A 19995-nucleotide genomic window follows, 5' to 3' on the forward strand; every position below is an offset into this window, starting at 1 on the left:
ACACGACCTCATCTAACCTCTACATTCCCACTCGGCTCACAGTAAAAAACCTCCGGCTGCACCAGCGCCGCTCCACAGACCCAGCTGTACAGGATTGCTGGGTTTTGTTTGTTAGTTTGAGATAAAGAGACAAAGTCCAAAATTCTGCAGTGAGCTGGTGAGAACTGACCTTTACCCAGCTCTTTGCCCAGGGTCAGCTGGTGTCTGTCAATCAGGACCTCCTTCAGACTGTCCAGCAACCTGCCACCCAGCTCCTCGAGCAGCTGGAGCCCCCCCTCTGGGTCAGAACCAGGACCTGAGGAGCCTTAGGGTTAGGGAAAACTCACACATGAACTAAAATATCTGTTTCTGTGATGTCTGAGTGACATCTAGTTTGATCTGCAGCATTATGTACTTCATAATGAAGAATAACACAAACAACGGTCTTTGTGTTGCCTCCAACATGCAAGTGATGCTTCAGAAAGCTGGAGAAAAGTCAGCTCATCTTTCTTTTCGTGCATCTAGACCCAGTTAAATAAGTCTGTCTGCATTAGTTAAAACGCTGAGGATATCAGAGTACATTTTTAAAATGAGTACTCTGCAGAATTAAAGATAATCTAACAGCTTTATTATTTAAAAAAACCACTGCTGAAAAGTTTAAAGTATTTTTTACTATAAATGCAAAAATGTCAAATTTTAAGCCATTTTAATAGCAAGTTTGCCAAAGGGCAGACTGAATGGTTAGTGAGACTTACTGTTGTCCTGCTGGGGTCCAGCCTCTACTGCCTGATGTTCTCTGTAGGACAAAGTCACCGGCAAAAGTTCCACTTCCTGGTACGACCTGTCAGAAATTTGATTTAAATTAATTAATTAATGTATTTAAGCTCTGTCGTTCTATCTTCAGCATATGAAGTCATAATTCAGTGAAAGAAAAACCACTAGCTCTTCTGTTTCTGCCTCCTTCAGGCACATATTTAAACTCTTCACTGTCTGAAGAAGACAAAGGCCCAAATTCACCAAAGTAGCGTAAATATTCCCTCTGTGCTCTTTAATCTCACTCTCACAGATTATCTTCTGTGGTTTAGGACTGAAGAGAGATGAATCTGACGCCCTGGTAGCCTTGAGCTTCAAGCAAATAAAACCCCACAAAGGAATGCAGACAGATGCTGTGAAAACCTGACCCCCCCCCCCCCCCCCCCCCGCCTTCGGATTGGTGGACTTCAGCCTGGCGAGGTCATCAATCTGTGGGAGTCAATGTGCTCTTTGCTTCTCCCAAGATCTCCCTCCCACCTGTGACTGCACAGTAGATGAGCGCCAGATGGCTGCTTTCGCTGGGGGAAACAGGATCCCAGCCCCCCCCCCCCCGCCTTCCTGTTGGAGTCTTATGTTATGTTGTGTTGTCTGAAGTCTGTTGCATATCTGTTGAGGTGTTTTTTTGCAGAGCAAAACTGCCCTCCTGGTGTAGGGTTACTCTGAAGTGCCTTTTTTCCCTCCACCTGAACCAATCCTCATGTAACCCTCTTATCTCTATTAAGGTAGCACGACTCAGGGTTGCGAATGACCACAGTCACCAATTCTTGTCATGTGTCTTGCCCATGTAAGTCTGATCTCTGAATTGTGTGTACTGAAACTCTAATTTCCCTCTGGGATTAATAAAGTATTGATTGATTGATTGATTGAAAAAGCCAAATATGATGTGATGGGTGCATTTTGTTTTATTGACATACTCAGTTGGCACGCCCACCATTGATGGTGTGGGGTGCTAAACCTTTGCCAATGTGAGTTTTATTAAAACAAACGCACCCAGAAGTTTGTGTATAATAAGAGAACATGTTCCATAACTAAGAGACTTCCAGTTGTCTTCATGTCCTGACTCACTGACAATCTCCACCAATGAATCCCCTCATCTGAGGCTTCATCTTCAGTTAGTATGCCCCTAACCCTTATCAGGACTTAGAGTCAGGACAGCTGCAGAAAGACAAAGGGTTAGTTGACCGGACATGTTAGGAGAAGAGAAGCTATACATGTAGATCCTGCTGCTGATACCAGGTTAGTTCAGGTGTGTTTCATTCTTTCTCTTTCCCTAACCAGGGCCCTTGCCCATAGAACTTTGTATGGAAATTTTACTAAAATCTTTCTACGGTCAGCAAAAAAAAAATTCCATCCACAGTCCCAAACCAGCTCAGTGGCCTAGTGGTATGGACCCAACGCCTCCCTGCTTGACACTCAGCATTAAGGGGTTGGATTGAGGGTTAAACCACCAAATGGTTCCCGAGCGCGGCCGTGTCTGCAGCTCACTGCTCCCCAGGGGATGGGTCTAATGCAGAGAACAAATGTCACACACTAGTGTGACAACTGGTGGGACTTTAACTTTAACCCCCAATCTGGGTAACAGAGTTTGGACGGGCCCTTCCCCCGCCCGTATAACATTCCCTGAACGTATTTTTTTCCACCTCAAGCACTGTTAGGCAGGAGGAAACTTCATAAATTGTTTACGATATTGAACAAATGTCAGTCTGCCTGAACAAGCCGGATGCAGGAAACCCAGCAGGTGCAGGTGCATGGTGAGAGCTTATCATTTGGTTTCCACTGGACGCGTAATAATTTGACAATTAATGCACCAAAAAGTAAGTTGAAGATATTGGTATGAACATAGAGGAATATCTTTACTCTGTCTGCATTATTAGACTGTCTAACGGACGTTAAGTCATGGATGGCTGCTAACTGAGGTCGTGGTGAAAGAGCAAGAGCAGGTGCTGAGGTTGATCTTGCTCCCCTGGCTCAAAATGAGAAGACTGTGGTCAATAACTTGGGGGTGAAAATTGCTGCAGCCCTTAAATTTGACGCATTAACAACCATGGTTGCTCGGGCATGCCTTTTAAATCTTAGACGGCTCTCCAAAATTAAGCCTTTCTTGTTAAGAGTCCATCTGGAAACTGTGGTCCATGCGTTCATCATGTCCCACCTTGACTATTGTAAGGATTTGTATGCTGGGCTGAGGAAGGCAGCAAATTCACACCTCCAGCTAGTCCAGAACTCTGCTGCCAGATTCCTGACCAGTACAAGAAGGAGGGACCACATCACGCCACACTGTAAACCCAAATGTTGAAAATAATCAAATATATTGAGTAGGTGTAACTCATAAAAATTTTTTGAACTCAAATGTGTTGAGTTAGTTCAACCTTTTCCTAGTTTTAAGTGCATATAACTCAAACTTTTTAATGAATGTGAAAAAAACAATTTTTTGTGTAAATCAATAAAGAGCAACTTAACCTGAATGAGTAATGTTAACAAAAAATATTAATTTATTATTTTATGTTTCTATATATTCTATTCATCTTTATGTCAGCTTAAAGTGTGTCTGATAAACAGACTTATGTGGATACATAGGAAAAAACTGCCACAAACAAGCAATTTTGGTAGATTTCAGGCACAATAAAGAACTGGTGGGCGAGGTGCATTGTGGGTAGTCGTGTTTTTAGTTATTTTGTTCTATTTTGGGGCGTTTGTGCATGTTTACTGTGGGGGATTGCTGTTCTTAATTATTACTTCATTCAGTGTTGTAAATGTGGTGTTACAAATTATATCATGTTGGCAGCATAAGTGAGGAGGTTGGTCAAAGGAATGACCACGCTGTGCCGTTCCACTTTAATTAACACTGTAGTGATTCACACCAGATGCACCTGACTTGGCATTGGGTGTTCCACTCTCGCTGGCTGTCAGCATCTATGGGTGTGTGAATCATGTGCTGTTAGCTTCTGATTTCGCCTGCCTGCCACATTATCATTTTAAAGTAAATCCTATTCATCTGGGTTAGTGTAGAATGTAATTAGCTACACTAAAAATTTTGAGTTATATCAACTTATGAGGTTTGAGTTAAACACATTAACATTTTGAGTGTATTTTCCAAATAAAACGAGTTGAAAATATAAAAAAATCTTGAGTGAGTTACTTCCTAATTATGAGTTGAGGAATATCAATATTTATAAGATAACAGAGATAATTTAGGGCAACTGCAAATGTAATATTTTTTTAAACTTAAAATATTTTAAAACATCACTATTATTGTGCAATCTGTTACAAAATCATTTTTGAGCTCTGTGAACTTATTGAGGTTTACAGTGCAGCTTTGCCCCAACACTGACACTGGCTTTTATATTTTCATCATTTGTATTGCACATTTTTTAAATTGCTTTATTCCATTTTTGTTTTTACAGATTTTTATTCAATATGTTGTTTTTATTATTTCTCTATTTTTTATGTCCTGTTCAGCACCCTGGGCCTCTGCTAAGGTGGTAGAAGGTGCTTATAAATAAATAAAATAAAATAATATACAATCTTAAAAGCAACATTTTCATTCAGTTTCTCCATTTTATCCTCAGTTCAGAGACGGGTAGGGTCTGACGGCTGGTCGTGTGTGTGTGTGTGTGTGTGTGTGTGTGTGTGTGTGTGTGCGTGTGTGGGTGTGTGTGTGGCAATTTCGAGGGTTTAAATTGACCAATTTACCAATGTCATTGGCAGCACGTTTCATATTATCAGGACGTCTATTAGACGTAACAGAAAAACACACACTTAACCTCTGACCTTTGATATGTAACGTTATGAAGTTCATTATTTTCAGCTCCACACAGCTGCCCCTGTACACAGTAACACCCGTGTAGAAAACGCCAAGGTCAGGTGTTCCTCAGACTGTTTACATTCCAGGAGAAGAGCCAGAAGGAGAAGAAGAACGCTTTTCAATAATCAAAGTACTTAATTTGTGATTAAAGCTATTCGAAACATATGTTGATCAATAATAATCAAGTGACTGATCTGTGGAATAAAGATGTCATGATTTATGTCTTTAATGAAAACAGGACTACTGCACAGACAGACTGACCCTCATCTCCATAGAAACGCATGACACATTGTTCCAACCAATCAGAGCTTTCGGCTGCCGCAAGAGAATCTGGCTTGTTGACTTAAAGTGTCCAATCCGCTTTACTAAAACTTATCAACAATTCAGAGATATAAAACAAGGCAACGCCATTTTAAGCTCAGTTCCATTTTGACTTCAGTTCTATTCACCGTCATCCCAAAGAGAAGCACAGCCTGGCCAGATGTGTTTTCTTCTTTAAACTAAGAACTGTGAAGTTGGAGATTTTCGTCGTTTAACAACCAGACGACATCCTTTCAAAATAAGAGCACCTGCTGCTGACAAACAAAACAAGAGACTTCTGCTGATCCTGAAAGGAGGATGAAACAATCAGCTGCAGCATGAGGAGGGTCTCCTACCTTTTTCAGAATCAAAAGTTTTTATTGCCATATGTGTGCCAAGTCACAACATCAGGAAATTGCTGCGGTATTTGGTGCAGAAGGTAAGATAGAAAAAAATTAATTAAGAGATAAGCAAATATAGGAAGTACTACAACACTCATGATAAAATTATTAATTTAAAAGTGTCAAAAGTGTAAAACGTGGCAAGAATTAGAGAAGCAGCTATCTACCCCGTATAGGTACTAATCCGAGTGTTTACCTGAGTTTGCTGCGGTTGTTGTACACCACACATCCTGCAGTAAGTATGACCACCATCAGCAGCAGTGTGCCCAACACGACAGCAGTGATCCACGACGATAAATGACTAGTGTGTGGGGACTCAGTAGGACCTGAGGTGGTGAATGTGGGACCAGCAGTGGGATGAGGGGTTTTCCCTGAAAACCAACAAACGCGTGGCTCAGTTTGTCATCATGACAGGCAGAGAAGAAATATTTAAAACTTTTAAATCTAAACCTTAAGCCTCAGAGCTTTCAGGCCACCAAAATCCACTCATTAATAAAAAGGATTATAGAATGACTCGTAGAAGACGAGGTGAAAATACAACAACTACTAGTTAAAGGAGTGGTTCACTTGTTAGTTAACACACTTGCAGTAGGCTCCAGTAGGAATGAATGGCTGGAAAATTGTTCTCAGGGGTAAAAATACCGGTGCACCATTTCCAGAACTAAAAGTTGCCCACATCACAGCTGAGCAGCTTTTGGACTCTTATTTTCTGATATTTGGACATCTGGCCTCAGATTGGATAACAGCAACGCGACACCACTGACTTGTAACGAGGACATTAGCCACGTTTACACGCACCAAATTTCCCCAATCCGGTTCAGATCTTGGTTTATCGTAAATCCCAAATCTCTGTTCACACAGACTCTAACTAAAATTATCCGATCATGCCGTGAGTTCACGTGCACCAAGCATTCAGTCAGGTTCAGTAGGCTGAGCATGTGCAGAGTTGTCTTTCCCAGAAAAAAATGTAAACAAACGCCATCTTGTTCGCATGTATTTTCCCTCACACTTTTATAAATGATCTTTTATTGAAAAAAAAAGCATATAGGGTTGTACATTTACTCATGACATTGAATATGTTCTGTTGTCTGTGAAGGTTCTCAGTCATCCAGGTCATTGTAGTCTAATGAGCTTTGAAAGAAAAGCGTCTGGACTTCTTTGAGTTGCTTGAAGACGTTTCACCTCTCATCCGAGAGGCTTCTTCAGTTCTAAGCAGTGTTGCCAGATCCAAAATCCCACAATATCGTACAGAGAGGCCTAAATTATCGTTTTTCAGTAAGAATTATCGTACATTATAAATTTGATAATAACGTTCTATAAACGACTTCTCACTCCAATATATATTGGAGTGAGGAATTGGCCACATTATATAACCTTACAGTTTCTCGCGAGAGTAGGCCCTATCGATGTGATTGGGTTATTTATTGTACAGACCCAGAGTCAGTTTTTGTAATAGACACAATAGCATAAACCTGTAAGCACTGAGGTGAAATCTGACTTCAGAACAGTTTAAAATTATGTAATTGACTTGGGAAAGCCACAGCAAAAGACGGTGTTACTAGATGCAATGTGAAATTATCGTAAATTTGAGGATTTTTGAAACTATTTATCGTACATCGTACAGAGCCCAAAATTATGGTACAAATACGATAATTATCGTACATCTGGCAACACTGGTTCTAAGGTCAAATGGTGGAGAGTCCCAGATTTAAACCCAGTGGGAGTTCCCCCCCGAAGAGGGAACAAAAGACCCCCTGATGATCTTCTACATAAACACATGAGTCAAGGTGTGAGGGTGGGTGTGGGTCCTATTCAGCCAGAGTTTCGGGTGAGCTCATTGTGAAACCTGGCCCCACCCTATCATGTGAATTCCTGAGGTCAGATGGCCCAGGATATGCGTGGGCGTTGAGGTATCTGGGAAGGGATCTCAAAACTGGATTATAGATGGCAGACAGTTGGTGTCGTAAACCACCGCCTCTGTTCAAAGATGGTTGCTCACAGTGGACATAAATGGCTTCCTTTACTCCTCTTTCAAACCATCTGTCCTCTCTGTCCAAAATGTGAACGTTGGCATCCTTGAAAGAGTGACCTTTGTCCTTTAGATGCAAATGAACTGCTGAGTCCTGTCCCGTGGAGGTGGCTCTTCTATGTTGTGCCATGCGCTTGTGAAGTGGCTGTTTGGTTTCTCCGATGTAGAGGTCTGGGCATTCCTCGCTGCACTGTACAGCATACACCACATTGTTCAGTTTGTGTTTAGGAGTTTTGTCTTTCGGGTGAACCAGTTTCTGTCTGAGTGTGTTGCTGGGTCTGAAGTACACGGGTATGTTGTGTTTGGAGAAAACCCTCCTGAGTTTCTCTGAAACACCGGCTACATAGGGGATGACAAGGTTGTTGCGTCTGTCTTTCTTATCCTTCCTCGCTGGTGTCTGGTCTTCTTTTCTGTGCATCTTTGCTGACTTTATAAACGCCCAATTAGGATAGCCACATGTTTTAAGTGATTCCTTTATATGTGTGTGTTCCTTCTTTTTCCCTTCCGGCTTAGAGGGAGCGTGTTCTGCCCGGTGGTGTAAGGTCTTGATTACTCCAAGTTTGTGTTCCAGAGGGTGATGTGAGTCAAAGAGGACGTACTGGTCCGTGTGTGTGGGCTTCCGGTACACTTCAATGTTGAGGTTTCCATTTTCTTCTAAGTGCACAGCATTAAACAAGACATTTTCTGTTGTTTCCTGGACACTAAACCAACAACAGACTTCCCCGTTGTGAGTCTAGATGGGTGAGTCCATGAGTGTTAAGTGACAGTGTGACGTAGATCTGTCAGGCTTTTCTATCCCAGAGTTTCTCCACCTGTCAGAAGCTAATGCAGGAGATAGGTGTAGGAGACGATTTTCATGTTCAGCCTGCATGAAAACCTCAGAGTGACTCGTTAGAATCAGAAATAATAATTTAAAAAGTTTTTATCAGCGTTCCACACCTTTAAATAATTAATCTGAATGGAAACAGTCACACAATGATTGGTTAGTGAAGGTTGTGGTGAAGGAGAGCTTCATGTCAGGGAAAGCCAGTCTAGATATTCTGGTCCTGAACAGGTATGAAGAACAACAGATCTCCTGTGTGTGTCCGCTTCATATTCATGCCCATCTCTGTGTGAGGTCACACTTTCTGTCAAGTCTATTTCACTAATTATTATTTATTGAACTCTGAAGGGGCACCAGATCCCTGGTCTGTACCTAAAAGAGGTCAGAGTTCAGGCCAGATGCTCTCCTCAGAGTTATAATCAGAAAACGTGTGTGATGTTCTTACGTCTGTGAATACCGACAGTGGCTGACGCTGGGTGATGGACCCCCTGAAGGGTGGAGATGTCATTCCAGGCCTCCACTGACAGTCTGTAGTCACGCCAGGGGTTCAGGCCCACGATGATGACGGATGTGTTTGCTAGATCATCCGAATGTGGCTGGAAAACCACACCGTCTCCACATCCCTCCCACTGACCAGCAGCCTCTGCTTCCTTCTGACACCTGAGCCGATACCTGATGTCCCTCCTGCCTCCCCAGTCACGAGGAGGGTCCCATGACACCTTCAGGGTGGAATCATTATGGAGAGCAGCTGTGAGGTTGATGGGAGCAGAGGGCAGTCCTGTAGATGCAAAAACATCTAAATAAAAGCCAAACCCGCAAATGTAACATTGAACAGGTTCTGCTCAGAAAACTCCTCTTAAACTCAATAAACAATCAGAAAATAACAACAAAAGGTTGAATGTAAATATGTGTTTTATGAACAGTTGGTTGTTTACTAAAATTAAGCCTGGTTGTTTATTTTCTGCAGTGAACTTTGTTTGTGCAGGTCTTCAGAATGTAGGTTGAGGATCTACTCAGAGATGTGATGGAGTTCCACATGGGTGGGTGGCAAGCTACTTCATGAAGCTGCTCCAGCTCCATCAGCAGGACTTTAACACCCGTGTGGGTGATGATGGCAGAGCCCCAGGAGGAGCGTGAGCTGCTGGTGGGTAGTACTGGTCGTGGGTCACCCATAACCAGTAACTCTACAAGGCACCAGACCCTCTTGGTCCAAAATCAAAGATGAATTTAACAGAATCACACCCGAGTCTCCCCAGCAGCAGGATGCCAGGGATGGAGAGGGTTCTCCTGAGACGTTAAAGGCATTTAGAGGGGCTCTTTTGGCTGACAGCCCCGTTGAGGACCAGTAGACTGGAGCCATCACATTACAGACGAGATGCATGAACAGGTGTGGGCGTTGTCTGAGGAAACCTCACTGCTCCATCCACTTTCCAACATCTTTCCTCCTGTAGGACAGCTATTCCAAGCCATAAAGACGAGGTGAGCACCACCATCATCTGAGTCCCTGCTTGACCTTTGGTACCCTAACCCCTTTCAGCATCCTGCCCCCTATAGACGTCTGCATCTTTATTTTTACGTGTTCCAGTGAACTAATGTTGGCTTGACAAGCGACTTGCTTGTAAATGAGCTCTAAACGTGGTCATTTTGGTATTTGTTGCTTCTTACTGGTGCATCCGAGGTCGTGAGGATCAGATGGTAGGCGGCTGAATCCCTGCAGACACTCACAAATTTTTGATCCCAGATTCTGGGTCCTGGTGTTTGGTGGACAAAGCTGGCATCCCGCTCCGCCACTGGCTGGTTTGTAGTATCCAATGCCACAGGCTGATGAAACAGACAGAGTTCTGTTCAGGGGAGGTCTACTAGAGATTCAAGATCTGCTGAGATCATTCATGACCTTCAGTCAACAGAAGGTCTCTCAGAAGAGAAGGCGAGTCGTGAGACATTTAACTGTATCTTCTACATGTTAAAAGTTGTGTTGATATTGTGGTCAAGTTAAATAAAAATTAAACGAATAAAAACAATTCAGCACGTTTATTTAAAAAAAAAACCCAGACCAAGAGGCTCCGCCTCCCTCTCTACCGGAAGAGCCAAACCATGAGATCCTGTTTACAGGATCCACCACACTGGGTGTCTAGAGTCTGTCTGTCTGGAAGCCCCCCCCCCCCCCCCCCCCCCGCCCAACTCACCTGTACCAGTCAGGTGTTCCCAAACATCTCCTAACTCCAGAAACATGAATATCAGATCAAACAGTAGTAGGAGTCCACACCTGGTCTATGTTTCAGTCCCACTCATGACCTATTTGGTAACGTGCATGCGTGCGTGCGTGCGTGTGCGTGCGTGCGTGTACATTAGACCAGTGTCAGATTGGCCGTCTGGAACCTGGCCGCTGATCTGATCCACTCAGCGAGCCAGGTTGGGTCGGTTTGATGTCTAAACAGACGACCCGTCGTGCGGCCCATCGGGGCTTCTGCACCACTGAAGCTCACATCGCCTCGCACCTAAAACTCAAAAGTGACTTCCGTCTTTTTGGGAATTGGAAATGTATTTCGAAAGCACTTTTCACAGATAAAATCCCGATGTGCTTCACAAAAGGAAGAATGATGAAATAATAAAATTGTTCCACAGAAAAAGTTTCCTGACTAAAGACACCCAGTCAGGTCAAGAAGTAAGGAACAAATAATAGAAGGAGGAAGTGAAAGTGGCGAGTTGTTACTTCCACGTCTATTTTATGTCCACGCATCAGAAACAAGATGATGATTCATAAGTCAGCAGCTTGTTCCTGTGGGACAGAAACGCACACAAAACCTCACAATAACATCACGGCCCGGTCTGCTTTAGGGCGGTGTGTGATCTTACGCTTTGATTGTAACTGAAACATTCTGGACTTCGAGTCCAGAACAAAGCCTTTCTGGAACATCTGCTAGATTTTAATGACTTGTCTAGGTAGACTAAGGTTATGACAAGTTTGGTTTTGCATTCTGATGATGTTCACGCTACCCAAGGCGTTTCATGCAAACACGGTGTTGATATCAGTCATTTTCCAGCCGCACAAATTTTCATAGAGGCTGAAGAACCCATTAGCCCCGCCCAGCCCAGACTGGTACCGCCTGGCCCAGACAGCAATCTGAGGTGTAACTACAAACATGAGAATATGGTGCAAAAGTTAAAGTAATTCAGTGACGAACTTAGACTGAGAGACCACCTAAAGGCTCAGGAAGCCTTGTAGGGGGTTCTGATTAGAGTCTGACACTTTGAGTCTACAATATTGAACCTGTTCACAATTTTCTAATAGTCTGAGATTATAAATGTTTGGTTTTAATAAGCTGTAATAAAGGCTTTAAAAACATCTGGCTCTGCGTCTGTCCCAAACCTTAGTTTCACCTTTGAAGTTGAATTAAATGAACTAACTTTGCACGCTATTCAGATTTTTAGAGTTTTACACGTTTGACGGTTAAACAGAACAATTCCAGGAGGGGCTGAAGGTAAAAATCAAGGAGAGCTGGTAGAACATGACTCCCACAGAGATCCAGGGTTCTACAGGGTCAGCAGAGAACATGGGGTCAATGGACCACATGGAGCAGGAACCTGTTCATCAGGTGGTTTAGGAATTTTTATTTTTTTTTACCTGAAACGTTTTAATTTAGTGTTCAGCATGTAAATAAACTGATAATAAAAACATGTGTACTCATACCTCTACAGGTGTTATCCATCTCTTCATGCCCATCTTCACAAGTGCACCCACCTTCCAGGGACCCCCACACCCCATCCTCATTACACCCTCTTTTAGGTGGGGACACCACAGCTGCCCTCTCAACACAGGAGCCAGAAACGGACTCTGAGCCGGCCGCCGCAGCTCCAAAGAAGGTCAGGTTAGACGAAATGCTTGGACACCTTCTGTGGAACAGTCTGAAGGAGGTCAGAATCACACATGTTCCTGTGTAGGAGAAAGCAACCTGGAAGCCTCTGCGTGTGACCGGACCCAGACTCAGGGCCCTTCTGAGGTTCAGGTGTTCGATCACCTGGAGTAGAGTAGCTGATCTAGAGAAGGGTTTGGAGATGTAGAGGTCCAGGTCAGACCGGCCTGTCTGAAATCGACTCATCGGCGTGTCCGTGTTGAAAAGGTACACTCTGAGGGGGCTAAGAGGAGCAGATTCCTCCTCCTCTTGGTCCATTTTGACGTCCATCAGTAAATAATGGGCTTCTTTACGCTCCATCCAGTGGCTCAAGATGCTTCTGTTCTGTCTTTTCCCACAGGCCTGGAGCACAGGCACACTCTTCCCAGGAGCTACTGGGAATGAAAATGCATTCCACTGCAGGGAGAGAGGACACCATCAGAGCTGTGGTTCTAGGTTTGGCTTCAAAACACACACACACACACACACACACACACGCACACGCACACGCACACGCACACACACACACACACAGTTTTATCATTAGTCTCTCTTACCTGCCCAGGTGGCTCTGATGTCCATCCCAGTTGAGTCAGTTCATCAGAACTGAATATTTCCACTAAATAACAGAAACCTGAACAGTTACTTGCCTTCAGCTTCTGGCTTACGTCTCATAAATGCTTTTTATGGCAATAAACAGACACAAATTCCAGTTCCAACCAACTATTGTCTCTTTCTGTAAAGCACCCTTAAAGGTCCAAATGTGTAACTCAGTTTCATGCATTAGCTCTACTTAAACCTTTCTTTTTCTCCACTCATATAAAGTGTTTTTAAAAGGTTATTTATGTTTAAATTAAGTTATTTTAACTTTCACTTCTTTCTCTAGTAAGACTTTACCAAATCAACTCAAATGAAGAAACTTGAATCCACAAGTTTACGAGCTGGAAGAACGCAGTACTGGTAATGTCCGACACTAGTTCAGGAAGGTCATGCTGTGATGTCAGCTGTTCTATTATTTGTATGTCTGTCTGTTGTCTTGTCTGTACAAATGCATTTCTTTTTCTTTTTGGAACCTGCATTTACTGCATTAACCGCTAAACTGCAGCACATTCCACAGCTTGGCTGCCTGGTCACTAAAGATTCATTCATTCATTCATTCATTCATACAGGACAAAAATCATAGACAACATAGTTTATTACCAGACCTGAACAAAAACGTCTTCATAAACATAATTAAACCTTCTCACTAAAACGTATAACTTGTGTACTAAAAATAAACCACATGTATTCCTTGTCAAAAGACAATATTAATGCCACAGTAAGGGAGGTAAGGGCCAGAGAACACACAGATTCAGATCACTGGGCAGGCCAGTTTTAAACAGTCGACTTAAAGAGCAAGTCACCCACAACCAGATTCTTACTCAACTCCCACTTCCTGTTTGAAAAATGCAACAAATGCTGTTGCCTAGCAGACTGAGAGGGTGGAGCCGCTAACAAATACACACACTCACAACATTGTGACACCATAATGTACCATCTAACATCAAAGTGTACCTCTTAGCCAATAGCGACGGCAGATTTCAATTCAAATGCAGTGCTGAGTTTTTGCCTGACGATGGTGCATCTCTGAGTTTTAGGAAGAATTTTTAAATTTTAACTAAGATGGACTAAAATGCCAAATTATTGACTACATTTGTCTGCAGCACAATCAGACACTCATTTATGTAGCTTATCAGCAAAAAAAAGTTTATTTGGAGTGACTTGCTCTCTAAACACAAAATTAACAAAACACATACTAAAGAAAAAGGCAATTTTCCATAGAAATGACCTTTGTTTGTGCATACAGGCAAAACAACTGGGAACACGAATGTCAGTAAGACAATATTTGAATCCTTTTCTGAGAGCCTGCAGCTCAGGTTGAAGTTGTTGTTGCTAGCCTAGTGAACTGGACCAAATTCTTGCTTTGCAAAGTTTGGTCAAGGAACGCTCCACTGGAACCTCTGCAGCCCCTAACAGCATTCTCCCTGGCCAATCGCAGCTCTCTAGAGGGGTTTCAAACACACAAAGAGCTGTGACTGGTCCATAATGGTGGGCCAATCATAGTGCTCTATCTGCTTAGTGAACAAATCACAGAGCTTTATCCGCTTTGTGGGCCAATCAGGGCACTCTATGTGCCTGGTGGGTGGGATGATGCAACAGAGTGAAACAAGATGGCGACAGCTGGTCTATTAGAACTTGGGCTTCATTGGAATCAGGAGCAGATAGATGTATTTAAGTGCTTTTTTTTAAAGAAAAAAATGATGCATTCTCCTTTTTCAACTGCTGACCGCCACATTTACCGATAGCTGTTGCAGTGAGTATGTCACATTCACTGTCCAATAGCATGCGGAGATCATTTGAAAGACAACGGTAGAACCCGCCCCACAACCGAGAGCCGTCAATGGAGCGTTGCCAGACTAAATAATGCATTTATTATTACATTAATATTATAATATATATTATAATACATTTATTTAGTCTGGCTTGCCAGGCTATGCTGTTCCAGCATTTAGGTTTAAAATGAAAACATGGATCAAATGAGCTTTTTAGGGTTGCTTATATAAAGATCATGCATCAGTCCAAACCCAATCACTAGTGGACCTGTGGAACATTACTATCTGGTCCTCAAGGATAAAGGACTCATGGAGACACTCAAAGGGAAGTCCAGAAGGAACATCTTCATTTACAGCTGCTTCCAACTCCTCCTGAAAATGGGAAACATGTTTAGTAAAATCATGCTAAGCTAAAAGGACACAAAACCACGACTTTGCATGTAAGTAAGCCTCTTTAGGGCAAGAAAGGAAAATGCACAGATTTAATCTACAAGATTTTTTCACAAATAAAAGGAAAAGATAAAAAATCCCAAACGACCTCGTGGGTGTTACAGATGTCCGTGTCCTTCAGGTGCAGTGGAAACTCAGCCATGGGCGCTGTTCTGACTTTTGAAGAACAGGTAAAAATGCTTCATAGTCTTCATGAGTTTTTTCAGCACCTTGTTTTTGTAGAGCCTCAGACGTTGAGGTGACTACTGGTCCAGCCAAGAACAGGACTGTTGCAGGTTCTGGTTTGTGATCCTGTGGAGATCTGTGTGGAGCTCCACGGGTGAAAACCAAACATTTACATACTATTAGAGTCCACATTTACAGAAATCAAGTAAAGCTTTAGTTTTTCTAATTTAATTTTATTCCATAACTTTGATTCAAAGTTGTTATTTTGACCAGGCTGGTAACCAGCAGCTTTTTAAACCAAACATCATTTAAAAAAAAAATTTGTAGTGCAGAGCGGACAAAATGATGTCCATTACATTTGAAATGTGAAGGGAATCTAAATAGTAACGCCAAAAATGATCAAACATATACATACATGGCATTTAATCACTGCAGAATCAAAATTCAACATCCTTGTCAGTAAGAGGGGCCTCAGTGGTGCTCCCATGGACGTAATTTTCACTTTAGAAGTGGGGGGGACACGGGGGGGGGGGGTAACTTTACAGTATGCTCTAATGGGAAACAGGCGTCAACACAAACGGTTGTTTTCTGCTTGGTCCTAGAGCTCAACCAGTGTCAATTTAACATATCGTAATATTGTTTTTGGATGGTAAAAAGTGCAGGGGTCAAAACTTGACTTTGGAAAAAGTGGGGGGGACATGCCCCCCCCCCCAAAAAAAATAAAATTACGTCCATGGGTGCTCCATTGTCTGGGCCGTGGTCAGCTCCTGGCCGGGGAACTCCTCTGAAAAATAGAAAATAAAGTTGACGTAAAATACGACAGTTCAATCAAACATTGTTTAGTTGTCTAGTCCTCAAAGTTTCTGTATCTCACATTACGTTTGTCTGTACAAGGCCCCACTTAAGAGAAACACTCGTTAGATACAAATGATTGACAGTTATTAAAGAGCAAGTCACCCCAAAGCAACTTTTCTTTACTGATGAACTATATAAATGAGTGTCTAATCGTGATGTATGTAGTAAATAATTTGGCACTTTAGTGCATTTTAGTTAACATTTAAATATTCTGCCAAAAACTGTCAGTGTTGCGCCGTCTTCAGGTAAAAACTCTGCATTGCATTTGAATTCAAATCTGCCATCGCTATTGGCTAAGAGGCACACTAGGGCGTTAGCTGGAACGTTATGATGTCACAATGTCATTATGAGCCTGTGTGTGTATGCTCCGCCCTCTCGGTCTGCCAGGCAGCAACATTTGTTGCATTTTTCAAACAGGAAGTGGGAGTGGAGTAAGACTATGGTAGGGGTGACTTGCTCTTTAACTCTTTCCAAAAAGCAGTTTACGCTTTTCGGTAATAAATCGATGTCTTCATTTTCAAACAAAAACATGGGTATAAAATACTTTTTCTAGAATATAACGAAGCAAAAATCAAGTTTTTGAGTTTTTTCAGTCTTGTGTAAAAATATATCAGACATGTTTTCACTGCCCTGTCATTGAGACGCTGTCATGGTACTAACATAACTAATCACTTTCCAAAGAGACTGTCTTGTGCTGTATTACCCTTTGATTAACCTTTTAACAATATTCAGTATTATAAATGTTAAGGTAAAATCTAAATCACCGTATAGCATCACAACCACAAAGCTTTTTAACCTGCTGTTGTTTTGCAGATGGTTACAGCTTTAGGTCACTTCGTGTTAAATGTTGGACATCTAGCACCACATATGACTTCTGAATTAGCCCTCCCACTGTCCTAATGGGGGTGACCCCGCGAGGAAAGTTGACCATTGAGCAGGATTGATGGTTTATCCCTTGGGTCCACGTGGCAGGAGTGAGGAGTGAGCACCACCTCACCCCTGCCACATGGACGTCAAGGGATAAACCATCAACCCTGCTCAATGGTCAACTTTCCTCGCGGGGTCACCCCCATTAGGACAGTGGGAGGGTTAACTCGGTAATTGAAACAAGGATAAAACAAAAAGCAACGTTACAACATTCTTACCTGACGTAAAAAAATGGTAGCCAGTCTTTTTCAATCAGCCATGATGGTTTCTCGCTCCTCTTAGTACAGGAAGAAAATGGTTCCTGGGCTGGGCTGGGTGCCTCATGGCAGGCACACAGGGTCACCTACCCAATTCCGCAGGGCCCAGGGGCGCCTCCAGAAAATTTTGATGGGGTGGCCAGATGGGGCCAAAGACATTTTTGGGGTGGCACATCCAATTGGTCCTAGTGGTAACGCTGGGAGAATTTAGCCTGTGGCGATGTACTGCATTGTGTCTTTACACGTTTTCATTAAAATAACAGCACTTATAAATTTTACAAACACAAATATTTCAGTTGTTTAAAATGTTTTCCATAATTAAAATTAAAAATATATTTTTGGGGTGAATTCACCTGTTGCTGTGTTAAAAAAAAACTATGGAGATAAAAACTTTTTTTTAATGGTGAGCAGCAGAAACATATGTATTTATTTAATTCTGATTTTTTATTTACTCATTAATTGTAATTTTTTTTGTTTTATAATTACTACTACTACTAAACTTTATTTATATAGCGCCTTCACATGGCCCAAGGACCAAACAAAGCGCTGCACAGCAGAAATAAACATAAAAAATAAAAACATATAAAACCATTTAAAAACCAATAAAAACATGTAGATAAAATCTAGGTGGGGCAGCAAAAAAGTGCTAAGCCTTCCGTCAACGAGACTCTTCTTGGTTAAAAGCTAAAGAATAAAAGTGTGTTGTCAGACGGCTCTTAAACTTGCCGAGGGTGGTGGCCTGTTTAACACATGTAGGTAGCTCATTCCAGAGCCTCGGCCTCAGCACCGAGAAAGCACGACCCCCTCGAGATTTTAATCTGTGTTTAGTAACAACCAATAGCCCTTGCTGTGCTGACCGAAGGTTCCTTGAGGGAACATAAGGATGGATCAGATCTGAGAGATATCGTGGAGCCAACTCATGTAAACATTTAAAAACAAACACTAGAACTTTAAACGAAATTCTAAAGGAGATTGGAAGCCAGTGTAGGGATGCCAAGACAGGCGTGATGTGTTCAGATCTCCTGGTACCAGTCAGTAACCTGGCTGCCACATTTTGGACCTTCTGCAGTTTCGCTATGGAGGTTTGCTTGATGCCTGCATAACGCGAGTTACAGTAGTCCAGTCTGGTGGTAATGAAGGCGTGGATGACAGTTTCCAGATGTCTACGTGAAAGAAACGGCTTAGTCCTAGCTATTCTCCTGAGATGGAAATAGCAGGATCTGATTGTTCCATTGACCTGGATGTCCAGTGTGAGCTCTACATCCAACTTCACCCCGAGGTTGGTGACCACAGCCTTCTCAAAAGGTGCTAATGAAGGAGAGTCAATCCCTTGGGCACATTCATGTTTGTTTTTCGGGCCAAACAGGATAGTCTCTGTTTTATTCTGGTTGAAGAACAATAAATTCTGAGCCATCCATCATAACTTGACCTCCTCCAAGCAGTCCAAGAGTGGTTTGAAAGAACTTGGGTTTTGCATGATACTGGTAAATAGATTTGACAGTCATCCGCATGCAGGTGAAACTTGACGTTGTGCCGACGAAACAAGTCACCCAGCGGCAGCAGATAGAGGGAAAAGAGGAGAGGTGCCAGGACTGATCCCTGAGGCACTCCACATTGCAAATCACCAGTATCAGATGAACGGTCCCCCAGTCTTACACAAAAATTCCCCCCTGACAGGTAAGATTTTATCCACTGGAGTGCTGAGCCTGATATTCCCACCCAGTGCTCCAGTCGACCAATCAGGATGTTGTGGTCTATGGTGTCAAATGCTGCAGTCAATTATGTCTTGAATAAACAAGATCAATATATGATTTGACTGAACATTAATATGATTTGTTAACATTGGCTTTTCCTGGGGGGGGCAGCAATTTTTTGGGCCTGGCCCCCCCTTGGGGGCGCCCTTGGCAGGGCCTGCTGTGTTTGTTTACTTAAAATGAGTTCATGGACATCAACTAACATAAAATAAGTATATCTAACAAAATTTAGATGTTTAAGTAATACTTGCAACCCTGAAATAAAAGACATGAATCTGCTGAGTTAGTAATGAACGAGTTTGCCATTGTAACTTTAACATGTACATAATATGTGTAATAATATGATTATAATTCACCTAGAGAGTCTGCTTGTAAGCAGGGGTATGCTGAAATGGTGTAAATCAAAGCATGAACAATTCCCCGAACATCACTGCTGCTTAGGGTTAGAGTTAGGGTTACCCAAACTCTGGTGAGTAGCCTGCTGTGTTTTCTCAGAACAGTGGTGCTGAGAGCAGATTCCCCACAGTTTTGTGTGTTTGTTGGAGGCTCACACCTTCACATCGTGTTTGAGATTTCTTTAGAATCTCGGCCGATTCTGATTCTCAACCTTTACCACCAACGGTTCTGGGAAGAGATCTTGTTAAGCAGAAGGTCCATGCATTTTCAAGTGGAATCTGATTAACGTGTTGCACCGGCACAGTCTACAAAATAAATAAATACATTTTAACTGACGCCATTTTAGGTTTTTAGCTCAGTGTTTTAGACTTTTTACAGTTAGGGCTAAATCTTATTAAGTTACTATTAACTGATTATTTATTGTTTTAACAGTGATATAATTTAACCAGCTAATGAAACTGTGAATGAATACTCACCTTCTTCTGCATGATACTGTGAGTTACAGCCTGAGCTGCAGACAAACAGCAACAGAGTAAAACTAGTCCAGATCTCCATCACCACCCGCTCAGTCCGGCTGACGGTCAGAAGCTTTCAGGAATGCGTGTGAGTTCGTCTGTATGAGCAGGCTGGAATTTGTGCTTCCTCTTTCATGATCTAATTGAAGACATCCCATGAAGTAATTTCACAGTTCCTGCTGCTGTCACCGGTCTACTCATTCCTATACACATTGCCAAGTAAACAGTTCTTAGGAACTGTACTAAAACACTAAATGTAAG

The 19995-nt window shown here is 42.4% G+C and overlaps 1 protein-coding gene across 5 annotated transcripts in view; it reads right to left on the bottom strand.

The window, feature by feature from the left end:
* si:ch73-40a2.1 (ephrin type-A receptor 3) overlaps positions 1–19995 on the bottom strand; it is a 33309-nt gene extending 13314 nt beyond the window's left edge. For 3 of the 5 annotated variants that reach the window (XM_054734169.2, XM_015958095.3, XM_054734193.2), the window contains exons 1-8: positions 19696–19995; positions 12601–12662; positions 11842–12460; positions 9816–9971; positions 8596–8928; positions 5495–5669; positions 735–820; positions 170–304 (exon numbers count right to left, since the gene is read on the bottom strand). In XM_054734169.2, the coding sequence (XP_054590144.2) occupies positions 170–304; positions 735–820; positions 5495–5669; positions 8596–8928; positions 9816–9971; positions 11842–12460; positions 12601–12662; positions 19696–19774 (1645 nt within the window). In that variant the 5' untranslated portion in view covers positions 19775–19995. The remainder of the gene's footprint in view (positions 1–169; positions 305–734; positions 821–5494; positions 5670–8595; positions 8929–9815; positions 9972–11841; positions 12461–12600; positions 12663–19695) is intronic. The other 2 variants (XM_054734174.2, XM_054734175.2) reach the window with 2 other exon arrangements.

Source organism: Nothobranchius furzeri, chromosome 3, assembly GCF_043380555.1.
Source record: "Nothobranchius furzeri strain GRZ-AD chromosome 3, NfurGRZ-RIMD1, whole genome shotgun sequence".
Classification (NCBI taxonomy): Eukaryota; Metazoa; Chordata; class Actinopteri; order Cyprinodontiformes; family Nothobranchiidae; genus Nothobranchius; species Nothobranchius furzeri.